Source organism: Pithys albifrons, chromosome 19 (genome assembly GCF_047495875.1).
Source record: "Pithys albifrons albifrons isolate INPA30051 chromosome 19, PitAlb_v1, whole genome shotgun sequence".
In the NCBI taxonomy this organism is placed as follows: domain Eukaryota; kingdom Metazoa; phylum Chordata; class Aves; order Passeriformes; family Thamnophilidae; genus Pithys; species Pithys albifrons.
This window is the reverse complement of record NC_092476.1, coordinates 7,038,120-7,056,439: the sequence shown is the minus strand read 5'-3', so window position 1 is coordinate 7,056,439 and position 18,320 is coordinate 7,038,120. Positions and strand designations below refer to the sequence as shown.

The window sequence follows — 18,320 nt, the reverse complement described above, 5'->3', positions numbered from 1 at the left end:
GTGGAGGCAGAACAAGAGCTCCCAAAGAGACAACATATTTTGATGGATGACTTTTCAGGTTTTGGTGCTCATTTCCTCTTTTGTTTGAGCTGTGTGAAAACAATCATTTATCAGGGTTATACTGATGGGGGAAGGCATCTCTTAATGGCTTACAAGGAACTGGAACTGCATCCTTGTCTCCTGCAATCCCACCACAGCTGCAGGCAGCTGAATGCTGAGTCAGCAGAAGGCTACGTGCACCTCCAACTGAGCACAAACATTCAGCATTACTCAGTTCTTTCATCACACTGCAGCCAGACTGAGATGCCACATCATTAAGAAGAAAAGGATGAGTTTAAGGATGAGTTTAAACCCTTTGGGCTCAGTTACAGTAAGGAAGTACAAAATATCCATGCCCTCCAGCAGTTCTCAAACTCCCTCTCCTAACAGAGAGCAGAATGGCTGATCCCACAGCACCTTTCCACCAGTTCTTTCCATAGAGAAAAGGGCAACTGGGATTATCACTCAAAATAATCCTGGAACTGGCATATATGGCCACGGGCTCCTGTATAAAACACTTGGTGTTTTCAAAGTCCTAAGGGCAGCTTTACACCATCTATACAGCAGTAAATGCAGATGAACAGCCAACAACAAGGTGTGTCCTCACAGGATACATCCAACTGATTTGTGCATCCTGTTATTCCTGCCAAGATCAAAGTTTTAACTTCACATGAGTCACAGGCAGTGACACTGGTTGCAGCCTCTAACTGGTCTGTGATTTGCAGGCTCCCAGCCTAGAGGATCTCCATGTGGAGACATCAGGATGTTGGCTGCTGGCACAATTAATCACTCGGGCACACCCAATGCTGGGTCGCAGTAAGCAAATATCTTCCCCAATCAGATTTATAGTCCAGACAAAGAACTAAGGCCATGAAGCAGATCCTGTGACTCAGGGGAGGGTTCAAGAAAGTAGGAGCCAGTGCCTCTCAAAGCATCCTGCTGCTGGAGGGCACTGCCACTGGTGCTTCGTCTGTGCACTGCCCTTCCACAAACTGACCTAAAAGTTAAAACTTTCACCAGCACAAGCCATAGGTGTCTGTAGCTTTTTGTGCAGTCAGCACATGCACCATGGCAAGGCAGAGACATTCATCTGCTCCCAGGACACAGCACAGCCACATCTCAGGGTGTACCCAGCAAAGATTCAGCTTCTCAACAGTCAGTGAAGGGTATTTGCTTGACAGATCTTGGTGAGTGTTATGGTTTGAGCTGGCAAAATGCCAACTGTCTAATACAAAGAATCCTCTTCCAGGGAAAGGGAGTGGGGGAACTTAGATAATTAAATAGAAATGTTACATTTAATCTGCTTCAGTTTGAGATAGGTGGGTTATCTGACCTATATCCAACAGACAATCTGATAGCAAGAGAGAAAGTGTCACAACACCAACCATGAACTTCATTCCAGAAGGAAATGACTGTTCCCAGCCCAAAGGCTGTGCTGGAGGCACGGGCAGAGGGCACACAGGAGCTTTGTTGCCTGCAGAGGGGAAAGAATGTTTTCCTCGTGCAGAGAAACCCCAAATAACAGGGAGCACAAAGGGTGTGTGTACAGGGCAGACCAAGGCATGGACCATGAGAGATGTGGTAAAGCATCCTGCCTCAGTGCCCTGGGAACAACACTGCTCTCCAGGCAGGATAGAGAACTCCCATCCCTTTCAAGGTTCACTTATATGCTGTGTTTTAAGCAGCCACAAGGGATTAGAGGCACTTCAGGTGCTACTTTGTTTCTGAAGATCACACTATACAAAAACCCCAAGGAAAAACCTGGAAAGGGTGATCAGAGGGACGTGGCTTTCCCCTGGAGACACACAAACCGGTGGTGCCTGGTCTCTAAAACTGCATTCTCTGGCACACTGATCGAGTCTGCTTGGCACAACCCAGGGTGTGTGGGTTTCTGATTTCCTGGCACCACAACAGCCAGATCAGAGGGAAAAACTGGAGGCAACAACATGCCAGTGAGTCACCCATCCATGGAAGGACACCAGTTCCCTTTCTGCTCCGTGGGCTGAGAAATGCAGAGAGAGAACCTGCAACTCAGCCATACTTTCTGTTCTTATGAACACTGACTTTGTGCCCAGACATCGTAAGGGCTGGAGAGCACATTTCTTACAGTCCAAAAGGTAAACAACCATGCTGCAAAGAACTTCAGGGCAAAAAAACCTGAATCTTAAAAGTATTCTTTTGCAAGGCTGCAGGAAACAGCAATTGCAATGCCCTGCCAGCACCATGGACTCTTCAGAGCAGTACAAAAATCCCAAAAGGGCAATACTGATGTAGAAATCTACCAAAGTAAGTGTCACATGTATTTTCTTCTCAAACATGGGGTGGTTAATGCTAAAAATTTACCTCCATTTCTTTCAGACATTGATTATGTGACCACCATTCAGTATAAGTCAGGACAACCCTGCCATTCCCAGCTGCTCATCCTGACTTTGTTCTGTGCCAGCTCCAGGGCTCACCTGGCATTCACTGAGCACAGCAGGGAAAGGATCCAGCTGGAAGCCCCACAGAAGAGGGGAAAAAAAGATTAAAAAAAGAAAGAAACAAAAAAAGAGCAGTGAAGATGGATCTCAGCTGGCTCCCACTCCCAGAGCAGCTCAGCACACACACATCAAACTGCATCTGAGGGAGGTAAAACAGAAACAGGTTTTTTGGCAGGAGCTGCATTTCTCCTGTACTTAAGCAACTGCACAGCCACAGACTTTAACAAGGGTGACACTGAAAAATGTAAGGTTACCTTCTGAGAAGGGCAGGCCCACAAGCTCTCAGTGCAAAAAGCAGTTGTAGAAAACTGTCTAAGGAGGACTTTGCCTTCCAAAGACTGACAGACAAAATTTTAGATGTGCAGATGGGAGCAGTTATTTGCTTTGTGTCAGAAAATCCTGCACCTTTTCCCATTAAAGAAGTCGAATTCTGAACGTCCAAATATTCAGAAAGGGAGTGGTTCTTACGTTACACCAACCATGAGGCTCTTGCAGCAGTTCTTTTTCAGCTAGATAAGATATGGTCTAATGCAAGAGCCCTGCAGAATCCAGCATGGCAAGTACCTGACCTCCAGTAACCTGCACAAAGCCAGCCCACACACTGCTCCGTGTGTGCTGCTGCTGGGAAGGGACACCAAAGAGCAAGGGGGCAAAGAGACTCAGGGCAGGGCTCAGATTCACCACCACTGTTCACTCACGAGTTGTGACACTCCCAAGTGCCCTCTGTGCAGGTCTGGGCCATAGTGGGACAAACAGATTGAGCCTTCTGATCTCCTGTGGATGGGGCAGCCACTGGGGAGAAGGAAACTAAAACACTGTAACCTGAGCCTTACACCTTAACTAAGAAAGGACTTCCCACTACACTGCCTTGCAACTGCTGAGCTTCACCCACATGCAGAGTCTGAAAGGGCAGTTGGCTTTCAGATATTCCTGTTTACTTTTTACCCCAAATGCTGTTTCATGCATGTTTCTAACGTGCATTTTGAGGCAGATCAGTAGATTGGAGAAAGATTTCTGTTGCATTTTATGATGCGTCTGGTTAAAGCAGCTTTGCTCTCTAAAGGCAGAAAATCCAATATAACACCTGGGCTGGTGCAAAGTCTGGGCAGTCCAACTAAAAAGGATTTAACTCAAAGGCTTCAGTGATGGCTGTTGTAGGAGTCACAGCTTAGCATCTGAGTATTTACTGTTTTAATTTATATTTATCATACTTTGTGGCTGAAATATCATGCTTGAGCTTTGACAAGCTGACTTGAGAGATGAAGCAACTTCCAAACTTGTTAATTTATAAGTATTACATGATACCACACAACTAGTAACTTCAGAAGAGAGGGTTAGTTCAAGGCAGTCAAGAGATGCAACATAAAATAAAGTTTCTGTACAGGGGACCAAGCAGAGGTTTGTATTTCAAGCTGACAATCCCAGACTTTCCCACTCTAATAATGGTACAATGAATAAGTGAAATGCCACAAAAACCAAGAAAGTTTTGGTAACCCTTAGAACACATACAGTGCATTGTCAGCCCAGCAGCTACAAATCTTTCAGTGATCATATTTAAATATGGATACTTTTGGTAAGTTTTTGAAGCCACAGAACAAAGGGCCATCATTGCTGGTCCCACTGACTCTCACAGAGGTGTCCAGACAAAGCTACTCTATTGCTTTTAAGCTCATCTCAAAAAACACCAACACTGCCCTTTACAGAGATGTTTTAAACATGTAATACATGAAATTATTTTCATGTTTTAAGGCATAGTGCCTTTCTCCAAGAAAATATTCCAGTGAGATAAAACATTACAGGCAATAATTTGAAACTACATTATTACCAGGACAAAGGGAAGATGGTTTTTACAAAGGGGGGCTTAGAAGATCTGGTTTGAAAAAACCTGTGAATAAATACTTCTGAGTGAATAAATACTTCTGAGTGAACTTACCAACTAGCTCCTGAGGATCTCTTTTCTCCACTTCTGAGAATTCCTAGGAGAAAGGAGGAAGAAACATGTTTTAGTCAAAGTATGCTTCCAACCTAAAAAGCTGCGTTGTTCATTTCTTTAGAAATGTATACATTAATTCTGGGACAGAAGAATAAAAATTAAGAATGAAATACAATTTATTAGATACGAGGGCAATGTTTGTACCATGGAGAGTCAAAGCCTAACAGGATGCCCCATTTCCTTTCCAAGGTAGAGTCTAAATTTAATGAAAGAATTAAGGCTTTGTTTCACCAAGTCCTGGACACTCAGCTCCTTTTGAATTTCCCAGGAACTGTTGGTACTTGAAGCCTTTCCTCAGAACAGATGAAATGACAGTTTCCTCATTTTTGGTGGCTGGCCCTTGGCACCAGTCACAAGTCAATGTTTTGGAGCACAGTCAGGTAAGTACAAGCTGGATCCAGCCCCCAGAAAACTGCTCCAGCCCTGGGAGTGCTGAGCCCAGGCTGTGCACCTTGCAGGGTGAGCCCAGTGCATTCCCCAAGGGAAGCAGCTGAGATGCCCCAGAGCCAGAGCACCACAACTTCAGAGCAGCCCTGACCAGCCCCTCCAGAGCCCTGGGATGCAGAGGTTTGCCAGCTGTGTGTGTGGTGCCAGAACTGATTTCTGCAATTGTGCCACCCAGGGCTTTGGCTGACAAACCCTCTGCAAACCAAAATGCCACGAGTGTGGTGGTGATGCAGCTCCTGTATTCCCATTTCCCACTGTCAGTTCTCTTGGCTGCTGCTTTCCAGGAGGGATGTACCCAACCTGCTCTATCACAAACTTAAGGGCAACCTCCCCTGGCTTGTAGTGCTCTGTTTGGAGACCTTCCCAACAGTTACAGAAATTAAGGACACTTCAGTTGCAGATGTTTGCACCACAGTGTGCTCAGTAGGATAAGACACTTTTAAATGTGCTTTCGCCACATTGAGATCAACACCCAAATATTTTGGTGCTTCTGGGAGATCCCAGGAGAGTCACAAACAATATCATGTGCAGCACAAATAAAGTTTCTGAAACAGTACCAGCTGTATCCCAACACTGCCCTCTCCCCTCTGCCTCCCCCCCAAAGACCTTTTGTGACTCACTGGACTGTGTGTCCAAAATTCCTCAGTGCCTCCAAACACTGAAGCCATTCATTCATTCAACCTGACACAGACAGAATGCTGCCTCCCTGCTGCTCAGTAACTGCTCTCTAACCCCCTCCTTCACTCCATTCCCAGCCAGGTGAGAGATGCATCAGGTGAGGACAGAGCACCAAGGTCACCAACCCAGATGTGGAAACAGCCTGTGCCAAATTCACTGTGAAAATCCACCTATTTTCAGAGAAGCCAAAGAACAAATTCTTTGTGTGGTACGAACTGCTACAACAGGGCACTTTTTATAGCCATTCATTGAAGAAAAAAGAAAAAAAAGCACTATTTCTCCTTTAGTACACTTGGATCACAGAAATACAAGGCTAAAGCTATTTTAGAAAAAGAAAGAGTTACACAAAGGAACATGCATCTTTTCCCTGGCCAGCTGGCGAGGCCCCAGGCCCCTCTGAGATGGACTGTGGTGTTACAGCTCCAACCCCCTGATAATGTACTTGGTGTGTGCAGCAACATCTCCTCTCCTCAGCAGCACAGGCAGAGAAAAATTCAAACAGAAGCATGACATTTCAGAGCAGAAAATCTATGCCAAAACAGTAGCTCTCCTTGGTGAGAGCACTGTACAGGAATCCAGGGAATGTGGGCTGTGTTCCCCAGAAACCCACAGGGACATGGTGTTAACATGGGGAGCCACTGAGCTTCAGGTCCCCACTGCACAAGGGGGGCACTGCTGTGGTAACTGTTGGGCTGTGAGGACAAATTCAGATGAACATGCAGGCTGGAGAAGTTCACAGAGCTACAGATGCAACATAAGCCCAGGCACATGCAATGACTCACCAGCAGTGAACACACGTGGTCAGAAAGCTGCTTTACTGCCTTTAGGGGGAGAATTTGCTAGATGGGTAATCAAAAGTGTTTCTCACCTTGGTTTGAGACAACAAACACTTATTGAGGTGAAAGGAGGGAAATGCTTACATTCCAACCTTGACCAAATTGCATCCTGTGCTCTTATCACTTGAAAGTTCTAAGTGGACTGAGAGGGAAGAGGAAGAGACAAGACTATTCCTGAGCACCTCTTTGATCCTTCCTCATACCCAGCTCTGTATTTATTATTCCATTATCCCTCCCATCTCCTTCTGCCCACTTGTTCTCTTACCATTCAAGAACACAAAGGCAAGAGAAAAAATCCCCCAAATTACCAACATTGCCAAGCAGGAACTTAAGCAACCCAGGGGCACAGTCAAAATTCCCTTGCATTAGATGTGCTATAAGCACCCCCAAGAAGGCTGCCCTCTTATTTGGGCCACTGACAGGCTTGCAAGAGTCTGTGCTGCATTTCTGACATTTTCAGAAGTCTTTTTCAAGTCTCCTGTAGCTGTCTGTAGCCAGCACCAAGCATAAGCACACAATTCTCAGGAAATATGAATCAATATGCTGAGAGATTAATTGATGGCCCACACCTCTCCTGTCATACATTAGACAAATATCCCTGAAATGTCAGACATGTTAATTAGTATGTTTTATGAACTTCCAGAACCATCAGTAAGTTTGCTTTCACCAGAAGCAAGTTTGTTCTTTAATCTGCATCCTCTAAGCCCATCCCATCTGATGCCATGAAGAGATCCCAGCAAAGCAGGACTCTGGGCCAAGTTAGTGTGGGATAAGATAAAAAGTGAAAGTCCTTTAATATCAGGCCTAAGGCCCATAGGAATACATGACATGCCCCCCAAACACTGGTTTCTATGGGGTTTATAATATGGTCCATCCAATCCCCAGTTCACACATCTCTGTCCAGCCCCGTCCTGCCCCTGCTCACACCTCCTCAGGATTTGAGTCTGGGGTCAGGGGACCCTCTTGTTCTTCATTTTTGTCTTCCTCAGCACACATAGGGCTCTTGGAGGTTTTCCAGTGTTCTCAGACCTAAGGTTGTTGCCTTATGTTTATGTCTTGTTCTGCAGCCTTTCTGATATTCTTCAGCTTTCTGCCTTGAAGAGAGTCTAAACTACTAAAAGAATTTGAGCTTCTGATACATGGCAGAGGGTGGCAGGTATAAACATTGAACTTAAGCTGTTAGAAATACTACCACACTAAATCCACATTTTACTACAGTTACAAGTACTTCTAAAATCTATAAAAATGAAAAAATCAAACCCCCCTCCTGCATCCCATTTATAACAGGCTCAACCAGGCCAGTCCTGTCGGGCTGCTCTGTGTCTTCCTCAGTCCCATTGCCCACACTTGTTCCACCACAGCAAGTCCAGTCCCCACACCCCCAGGCCACAGCCAGCACATCAGAAAGCCCAGAGCCACCCCAAGCAACAGCAAACATGTTCACCAACATATTAGAGCCACACCTCACTGCCCAGGGGATATGAATTTTGCTTACCAGTGAGTTCCTGTGCACCTACACCCACAGCTCCATCATTAAGAAGCTGAAGGCATCAACACAGCTTTTCATTAACTGGGACTACTTTCAACTCTCTTAAATGCCTTCAGAAACAAAGGGATGACCAACTCCTCCCACAGTGCTTGTTCATATTTGCTCAGCTTGCTGTTGAAAACTGAGGCAAGCATCAACAACCTGACCAAAGTTTGGCAGATGGGAGATTGAAGAAGTCTAGTTCAAACCTCTGGGTGTCTGCTCAAGATCCAGAATGTAGGACAGCCTAAAAACCCAATCACCCAACAAGAACTGTTCTACACTCCCTTAGGCTACATTAAGTCTGAGACACAGACCAAAGACAATGAGCTGATTAGAAAAGACAGCATTTAAAAAAAATATCCTGCAGATCTAATCTGGTATATTATGTTGAATGAAATGGAGAATCACCAAGTGGAAAAATAAAGTACAATAAATCCTGCACAGTTGCTACCTGTGGGTTATGAAAGTGAAATATTTATGCATGGATGAGAGATTTGTAAAGGAATTCCAGAGCACTGAAACAATGGAAAATTTGGAAGGTAACTGAATTTTAAATAGGGAAGTTACCCAAATCCATTTAGGCAAAGGTGATTTTTTTATGGATTACATCACCAATACTCACCACACTGTGTATCAATAACTCACATGAGGAGCACAAAATCAAGCAGGTAAATGGTTCCAAGCAGGGGGGATTTTATGTCAAATCTCCCAATCAGAGTAAATATATAAAATTATTAGACTTCAAGTATTCCAGAGGTAAAGGCAAAATTTAATGGGTTCATTTCTATTTGAATTCTGAAAACCTTGTTATTTTTTGAATAAGTTAAGACTTCACTAGCAGCATGATTTTCACAAGCCCTGCCTCTGAAAGTCTGTATGGAAGCATCTCTGAATTAGCCTCTTGTTAGCCCTTGCTACTTCAGCTTGGACACATTATTTATGCTGAAAATTCCCTCTACAATTGTGGAAATACGAAACTCAGGGCAAACTCCCCAGTGTTATGTTAATTTTTGTTTTCTCTGGTCATTTCACCCCACCCAGCATTGCATGATCATCTCTAAGAATAGCTGAGTTATTAAAAAATTTAAAAATGCAGTACTGTAGTTTATCATACACCCAGCAAGTTGATTTTCTGGCTGCCACCTGCTTTGCAATCGTGATCTCACAAGATCAACTGTTAAAGGGCCTAAGGCCAGACGGCCTCGCTCCAACAGACCCATGAGGGGAGTCAAGGTGGTTCAGAACCAAGCTGGGAGAAGGTTGAAAGACAAAGACAAGCAGGAGGCAGACTCCTTTCCCCTGACCTGGAGACTAATAAAGAGCAGACTCTGAAGAGTGTTACGGGCAAAGACAAATTATTAAACAAACAAACAAACAAAATACCAACATGAAAACCCCCTTCCTTTTTAACATCTAACTGACCACTACCATAAATCACAATTTTTGTGCTTCTAAGAACAATTGTGCACAGCAGCTCACTGACAGCAAACAACAGTTATGGTATTACTATTCCTGTGTGAGTTCAGGAAGAGGTTTTTCATTTTTTCCACTTTCCCAAGACAAATGCTTCTTTCAAGCCCTGGTCAAGACGACGCTGCCTGCAAGAGCCTGAGTGATAAACACCCAGATGGGCAGTTTTCATGTATAATAATCATTTAAAGAAGAACAAGCTGAAGGGGAGTGTGTGTGTACATGAATACAGAAGGTGCTGCATTCTGCCTTATGCTTTCACCTCACTGAGGTGAAATATAGACCATCTTTTCAGCCCTAGAGTATTTCCATTCAGTTACATAAAGCCCAATGTCTGCTCAGGTTCCATGGAAAATAAAAACAACCAAACACAATCCTCACAGCATGGAACAGAGATTAAAGGAAGGAAGCAAAAACAATATGAATCTGAGACTGATGAATTCCAGTTTGGAAAGGCTTGCCCAGAACGGCTTTATTTCATGGAAAGAATGGACTGAGTTGTAACAACGCTCCCTAAATCCTTCCTGAAACAAGACCCATAAATCCAGCACAAGGCTCACATTGGACACAACTGTTGGCATTACCTGTCACCACAAGGCACAAATTCAACCACCAGTTTCTCACAGAAGCACTTACATATGTCAGTGCAGGTGCACTTCAAACTGCAATGGGAAGGCAGAAAAGATACAAAACCAGACCCTGATGCTTTAACTAAGATACAAATGGTAAGAAGTGGGGAAGTTGATGCCAGATTTGCCATTGCTCACTTGCCTTCCCAGACCTGGAGCCAACTCAGCCATACAGCTTCATTTTTCACTGACTTCCTGTCAGTGTTAAAAAAAACAGCTCAGAAGCTTCCACAGTCCCTACCCCTTGACATTTTCTCTTTTATTCAGAGAATGCTCTTGTGTTGCAGAATTTGTTCTCTCCCCCAACTACTTCACTTGATTGCTTGCACATCAAGTAATTTAACACCAATTTAAACTACCCACAAAATGTACAGATCAGTCACACTGTTGTCAAGCAGTGGATTGGTCTGAAGATATTTTTGCAAGACATTTTTCAGCACAGTCCTTCCACCAGTAGCCACAGGACCTGCTGCTGCAACAGCTGTTATAGTGGATTTCTCTCATCTGAGCAAGCACCAGTTTTCCTCCTCTCTGTAATTCAAAATAACTCTTGTAGTCCCAACATACCAACAGCCTCATTTGGCTGAGAATGATGGAAAGAAACTATAAATTTAGTATATAAGTGTCAGAAGAGTTGTCTAAGCTGACACTGAAGATGGCCTTGGCAGAGCAAGCAGGTGGAATGTCTCCACGCAGGCAGCAAGAGAACTCCAAACCCTGCATCAGGTGTTTTATTATCCTCTCTTTTTCTTTCTTTTCCTCTTTAAAGGAACATGATAGCAGTTATGTTCTTGCTTTTCCTACAAAGATCAGAAGTGCTTATGGGACGAGAACACCAGGAACTCCTCATTTAATATTAAAAGTGCATGACAACAACAACTATTCCGTTTCTTGCTCACCAGCTCTGCCTGATGTTGGTTTGCAGCCAGCCTGAAGGCAGCAAACACCGTGCATGTCAAGTGCATTTTAGAGTCTGGGGAGGGCAAAACAAGGGAACAGGAGTACAGAACTTTTACTTCTCCTCCCCCCATTTTTCTCTTGCATTGTGAGAGAGGAGAATCCCAAGAGAAAGCCTGAAACAAGTACATTTCCTACAGCCATATCCTGTTTGCCAGCTCTGATACAGAGCTCCAGGCAAAGTGCCCAGTGCAGGATAAGAAATTCAACTTAGAAAAACTTGTAGGGACCATGATGTAGATACCAAGAGAAGCACAGCACCATCAGAAAAAATTATACATCCAACCCCCAGTGACATCATGTACAGGCTTTACAAATATATTTCCTTTGAGATAGTATTGCCACAGATAAAAAGGGGAGGAAGAACAAGTCATGAAAGAGTCAACTCCTGAGACATTCCTTAGGCATCTTATCAAAATAAAGAACTTGTGTAGCTGGCACTGCCTTTTACTTTTCGAGCTAAATTAATTCAAAAATCCAAATTCATTAATGAAAAAAACACCAAAAAATCCCAACGAAGACCTGGCAAAACATTTCAGTGAGAAAATGCTTTAGAAGGGAAGCATTCATAGCATAAAGCCTTTAAATAGCTTCTTTGAAACCTGACTCCATTCACCTGACATATGCTATCTCAATATTTGACAAAGATCCTTTCATAGGAGTAATTTCCAGCCAAGGAACTGTGTGCCAGAACTTTTGCTTTTCTCCTGGAGGTGCAGTTAATAACATCTGCCTTATGAGGGACCCTGGTCTCAAATCCACCTGCTGCCCTTCACAGCCCATGGGAGCACAGGAGCTGCTGCCCAGGGCACACACAGCTCCCAGCAGCCTCCCCTGCAGAGGTGCCTTGCTCTGCAGAGCCCATAAATTCTGCTTTCAAGTTGCTTTTGCTCCCTGCAGGGGAATAGGAATTCAGAGGTGAAGTACCAGCACCACAAGACAGGGTGGAGGTGTCGAGATACTTCGATGGTTTCATTCTTTACAGCTCGTTGCACTGCAGGATGAGGCAAAAGCTGAAGCTGGGCTGGGAAAATACGAAGCCCCACAGCAGCAAAGGGAAGACTGCAGAGAGCTGGCAAAATTAAACTCCTGCACAAGCTTTCTTTTCTAGTACATAGTGCTAAAAATTCTTCATGATTCACAGTAGAATCAAAGAATGGATTGGGCTGGGAAAGACCTCCGAGTCCAACCCTTGGTCCAACTCCAGTCCCTTTACCAGATCATGGCACTCAGTGCCACGGCCAAGCTCAGGGATGGGGAATCCACCCCCTGTCTGGGCAGCCCATTCCAATGCCTGATTACTCTCTCTGGAAAGAAGTTTTTTCTGATCTCCAACTTCAATTTCCCCTGGCAGAGCTTGAGCCCATCGTGCCCCCTTGTCCTATTGCTGAGTGCCTGGGAGAAGAGACCAACCCTCACCTGGCCAGAACTTCCCTTCAGGGAGTTCCAGACAGTGCTGAGGTCACCTCTGAGCCTCCTCTTCTCCAGGCTAAACACCCCCAGCTCCCTCAGCCTCTCCCCACAGCACTTGTGCTCCAGTCCCTTCTCCAGCCTCGTTGCTCTTCTCTGGCCCCGCTCCAGCCCCTCAATCTCTTTCCTGAACTGAGGGGCCCAGAACTGAACACAACACTCAAGGTGTGGCCTCACCAACGCAGAGTACAGGGGAAGGGTCACTGCCCTGGGCCTGCTGGCCACGCTAGTTTTGATCCAGGCCAGGATCTCACTGGCCTTCTTGGCCACCTGGGCACACTGTTGGCTCCTGTTGAGCTTCCTGTCAATCAGTACCCCCAGCAGAGGCAAAGTGTAAGAGCAAGTACCCTCACTGGGATATGCACTCTTCCATCAATGGATCCCACAGAGATTTTACAGATTTTGCTCCTTCTGTACCCAGAACAGGGCAGCTGGAAGAAGCTATTTTCAGATATTTGTTGGTATTTGAGGCAATCCCCCATCTGTGCTGGCTGCTCAGACTCTCACTGTGACACACACACTCAGAAGAACCCATTTCAGCACAGCAGACAGCAATAATCACAACCACAGAACTGGACTTGAAGAGCTCAGACCTTTAAGTTTTTAAGCTGGAGATCAGAAAAAAATTCTTTCCAGAGAGAGTGCTTGGGCATTGGAATGGCCTGCCCAGAGAGGGGGTGGATTCCCCATCCCTGGAGGTTTTTCAACTGAGCTTGGCCGTGGCACTGAGTGCCATGATCTGGTAAAGGGACTGGAGTTGGACCAAGGGTTGGACTTGATGACCTCAGAGGTCTTTTCCAACCCAATCCATTCTATGATTTTATCAGGTGAAAAGTGTGAGGGGAAGCAGCTGCAGAAAGGACTTTTCTTCAAGTTTAAAGACAAACAGAAAAAGGCTGTCTCTTCCTCTGGAGACAGGCAAGCCACACCTGTGTCAATAATCCGTGGTATTCAGCACTGCAGGGAGTGAAGACTCTGCCACAACATGTATGCCCGGCGGGGAGGAAGGAACAAGCATGTCCACGGACATGTCTCATCTTCCAAACAGCTCCAGAGCTGGATGCAGGCCAGGAGCTCTGCATTAGCTGTTCCAGCTTCAGAGGCCAACAATGCTGGGATCTGTCTCCCCCTCAGACAGAGCTGGAGACAGCAGTACATGTGGAAATGGGCAAAATAATCCAGGATGCCAAATGCTATTTTTTTTTCCTGCATGCAATCAGCTTTAGTTATTGCCAGAGAATATCAGGGGCAGTTAAAGTGCACCTAGTTAAAAAATCAGGTATCAGCTGGTTTTATGTCTGGGCACTGTAGCACTGCAGAGAACAGCATTTGCAGCTGAGTTACCTCTACTACCACCTAAGGACTCTCTACTGAGCTGCCAAACTCTCTGGTTCTCTGCACAGAGCTCTGAAAGACTGTGTGTCAAAACTAAAATGAGGGGAAAATATGCAGAGCTGGAAGCACAGATGGCATTTTACACAATTCTATTAAAAGGAAGTTTAAACACAGAAAAAGATGGATTTGAGACTGCAGTGCTTATCACTGGCACCTTGAGGCTGTGCTCCCAGGCAGAGGAAGGAGTGAGGAAACAATCCACTGGAGATCTAACCTTGACCCCAGCCCTGGAACCTGCACAGTTCATGCTTTGGAAGTGTTTACAAAGAGGTATGCTCACAGCTATGCATAATAAAGGCCATTTTAATGATACAACCTTTCCCAAACATACTTTTCCCCTTCTTTGGAGCAAAATAATTACATTTGAGATGAAAGTAAATGAGTAGACTCAAGCATTTTTTGAGAATCTGGCCTGATGAATGTATGTTGAATTCAGAAAAAATTACTATGCCTTATTAAAATAAGAGTTGATTTACAGATCACATTACTGCACACACCCCCATTTACTGGTTCTTAGCACTTACCACTTTGACTTTAAATCAAGATAATTTTGGTAGTTAAACAAACAGGTTAATGGGCAAGCAAGATAAAAAACCTCTGCAGTCAAAAGCCTCTAAGTATTAGCACACACCTACACGTCACAACACAGTAAAATTACTTTGCAGGTATGCTGGATAAATAAAAGTAAAGCATAAAAAAGAGTTGATGATTATCAAGAGGTGGTACTTAGACATGCTTAGAAAATTTGACAGTCTTCTGGTAGATCCCAGTTTGGCTGCCTCTCCATAAAACACCTCGAGGATGCAGAGGGGACCCTTAACGCCAGAAATGGAAAACATCAAAGTAGCCACCTACTTTGAAAAACTGCTACCATGTGTCAGGCTTTCACTTGCCAAGGGAGTGGCAAATTTCTTAGCTTTCTCCCACTGGCTGGTCCAGATATCACAATCAAGGCTCAAGAGTTAATGATTTCCCTCTGTGAAAGCTCTGGGAGCCAAAGCTGCAGGGCTGGGCTCTGGCCTGGGTCAACACTCGCAGCCTGTTATTCATCCAGCCCTACAATGTGCAGCACAAACCCCTCAGGTGAGGCCTGGAGCACAAGGTCAGTATTTTGTTTAAGGCTGATTTTCCTCCTTCCTGCAGGGCCGGCTCATTTAGTGAGCTCTGAGGGCTTGTATCTTGTTACTGCATCAGGGCAGTAACCAGAGCCAGCTGCTGGCCAGGGCCCAAACAACCTGCACTGGCTGCACTGCCTGTTAACCCTCCTCACCCCAAACACTGCCAGAGAACACCAAACTCAGACCCACTGCCACAATGCCCCTCATTCTGTACCCACAGCTCATCTGAGGAAAGGACACAAAACCACCCAGGCTGTGGGAGTCCATCTTTTGAACACCATGCCTTTGCCAACAGCTTCTGCTGACAGGTTTTTTGCTCTTCTAAGCAGAAGGCTTTGTTTCCAAAGTGCTTTTAAGACAGATATGTTTGTTTACAATTGGTGACTGCTCAAGTAAAAGCAGGGACTCTAAAGGGGCCTTGGCATTAACAAACACGCCCTGTCCCAGAGCCTGAGCACATCCATCCAGAGTGAGTTTGGGAAGAGCAATTAGTTCTGCCTAGAGCTGAATCTCCACAAGTGCCTGCAGCAATTTAAAATAACTCCCTGAAGGGAAGTTCTGTCCAGGTGGGGGTTGGTCTCTTCTCCCAGGCACTCAGCAATAGGACAAGGGGGCACGATGGGCTCAAGCTCTGCCAGGGGAAATTGAAGGTGGAGATCAGAAAAAAAATTCTTTGCAGAGAGAGTGCTCAGGCATTGGAATGGGCTGCCCAGAGAGGGGGTGGATTCCCCATCCCTGGAGGTTTTTAAAGTGAGATTGGCCGTGGCACTGAGTGCCATGATCTGGTAAAGGGACTGGAGTTGGACCAAGGGTTGGACTTGATGATCTCGGAGGTCTTTTCCAACCCAATTGATTCTATAAAATAAAGTTAGCCACAAGTGTTAGCAAGATATAATCAGGGCCTCACTTTGGGCTGCCCTTTGGATTTACTCTTCCTGCAACACTTGCTGGTTGCCACAGATACTGCAAGCTCCAAGCCACGAGGCAGACCGAGGAGAACACTGCCACTTGGTGGAAAAAGAGGATAGGAAACATCTGCAATTGTTCCAAGTGAACCTACTTCTACAAAGATGTTCCATCTCCCCCCAACCCGAGTGAATTTCTTAACAGCATGGCTGGTGCATCCCCAGCAGTGCCCCTGGGGTGCCTCCCAGGCACACACCACACAGCACTGGGCTGCCCTGCAGGTGTGCAGCCACCTCTGCCCAAGTGCCAGTTGCCTTTTCAGCCAGAATTCAAACAAAAAAACAGAGGACCAAAAGGCCAGAGGAGACAATTCTCTCTTTCATGTATTAGGAAGACATCTATTAAGGATGGTGTGGAAGTCTGAAACTGCTGAGTTTCAGACACAGTTCAGATTTGCCTCCACACTACTCTGCTCAAATCCTCTCCTTTCATGCCAGGCTGGGATGACTGGAATTACATTTTGCCTTTCTTTTTTATTTATATTTATTAAGTATAACTTTAATTTACGTTTTCAGTTCTTACAGAGTCTACCCAAACTTCAAATGGGATTTTTCCCAGTGTTTCTTTGCTTGCCCCCTGAAGCTGAAATGCTGCTCCATGGTCAAGTGCAGCTTTTCAGAAGCACAAAATGCACCTGGACAGCAGCACACACAACTCCCTGAAACCAGGAGGGTTTTTAAACAAGCCAACATGAAATGTCAGCAAAAGATTAAAGCAGTAGCCACACAGCTCAGTGGTAAGATCTCTGTAATGCATCATTACTCAGACAAGAACTTCCTGAAGGGAAGTTCTGTCCAGGTGAGGGTTGGTCTCTTCTCCCAGGCACTCAGCAATAGGACAAGAGGGCACGATGGGCTCAAGCTCTGCCAGGGGAAATTGAAGTTGGAGAGCAGAAAAAACTTCTTTGCAGAGAGAGTGCTCAGGCATTGGAATGGGCTGCCCAGAGAGGGGGTGGATTCCCCATCCCTGGAGGTTTTTAAACTGAGCTTGGCTGTGGCACTGAGTGCCATGATCTGGTAAAGGGACTGGAGTTGGACCAAGGGTTGGACTTGATGGTCTTGGAGGTCTTTTCCAACCCAATCCATTCTGTGATTCTACTATGGCCTGATTTCATTCTGTCTCTCTCTGCCAGATCTATTCTCCACTGCTCTGAAGTCCTACAGCCCTTTTAGAGAAGAGGAAATGAACACACTTGTAACTGCTGCAGATGCTGGGGTGATGAACACCAAATACAACTTTCAAGCAAACCTGTATTTTTGTTTCCCAGCACACATTTGAATCCAGCAGTTTTACAGACACACCTTGCTAACATGTCTACAAGGGCAAAAATGTTGAAGTAGAAGAGGGATAAAAATGAGAGAATACCTTTTCCTCTCTTTAAAAAAAAATTATTTTTCTTGCAACAGAAAAACATTTCCAAGTGCCTGGATGGCAAAGGCATTGGTGGTATTTCACACACTGAGACTTTACCAGCTGCCAAGATTTTCAACTGTGTATCAGTATAAACCTCTAAAAATACTGTGGAACCTGGAATAAGGTGTTGCTATAAAACTAATCCAAGCAGAACAGCTGAACACATTCACTTGCCTTCATCTTGTCCTGTCAAAGCTCTATGGTAGACCAAATGCTCTACAGAATTTCACTTTGCAGCACAGTCCTCTGGCTCTTGCAGCAGAGTTTAGAGACTGGCTGCAACTTGAGGAAGCTGCTGGATAAAATAAATGCCCTTGCAGTTGTTAATCACTCAGTATCCCACGAGACTGCTTGTACTGAACTAGCATAAAAATTTAAGCACAGTTCTATATAAAGGTTCAAATGGATTTGGGCTTCTCTCTTCCAGCTTTCAGCCTGCTCTGTGTTCCTGAGTGCTGCCAAACACCTGTTGCTCAGCAGAAACAAGGTGTAAACACAAGATAAAGATGATTTCAACTATTTTTGATAACTATCCCCTGGGGAACTTAATTTTTTTTTTAAAATTTTAAATACAACTTCTACAAAGCTGCTTCGTTCAGAAGGACAGAGCTGGAGACACTGAACTGATTTTGACACATTTCATGACCTCTGAGAGCATGAGATCATTTATTCATGAAGTTGTTCTAAATGAAGAAATTATTCCAACTAAACTGGTCACAACAGAACTCTGTGCTGATGCTGCAGCTCCCAGATTACTGCAAAGCAGGTGAGCTGCTGTCACACAACCCACCTCAGACTGAGTGCACAAGACTAAATTCATGAATGCAGACCTTGGTTGTGACTCAGCCTGCAGCCCGTTAACCACCTTTGGCAGAAGCCAGAACTGAAGTCAAAAAAA

The 18,320-nt window shown here is 45.0% G+C and overlaps 1 protein-coding gene across 3 annotated transcripts in view; it reads right to left on the bottom strand.

Annotated features, from left to right (window-relative positions):
* SAP30BP (SAP30 binding protein) overlaps positions 1 to 18,320 on the bottom strand; it is a 31,292-nt gene that overhangs the window by 9,553 nt on the left and 3,419 nt on the right. For all 3 annotated transcript variants that reach the window (XR_011699426.1, XM_071573863.1, XM_071573861.1), the window contains one exon: positions 4,453 to 4,495. Coding sequence is in view for 2 of the 3 variants with exons in the window: in XM_071573863.1 (XP_071429964.1) it covers positions 4,453 to 4,495 (43 nt within the window). In the remaining variant the exon portion in view is untranslated. The remainder of the gene's footprint in view (positions 1 to 4,452; positions 4,496 to 18,320) is intronic.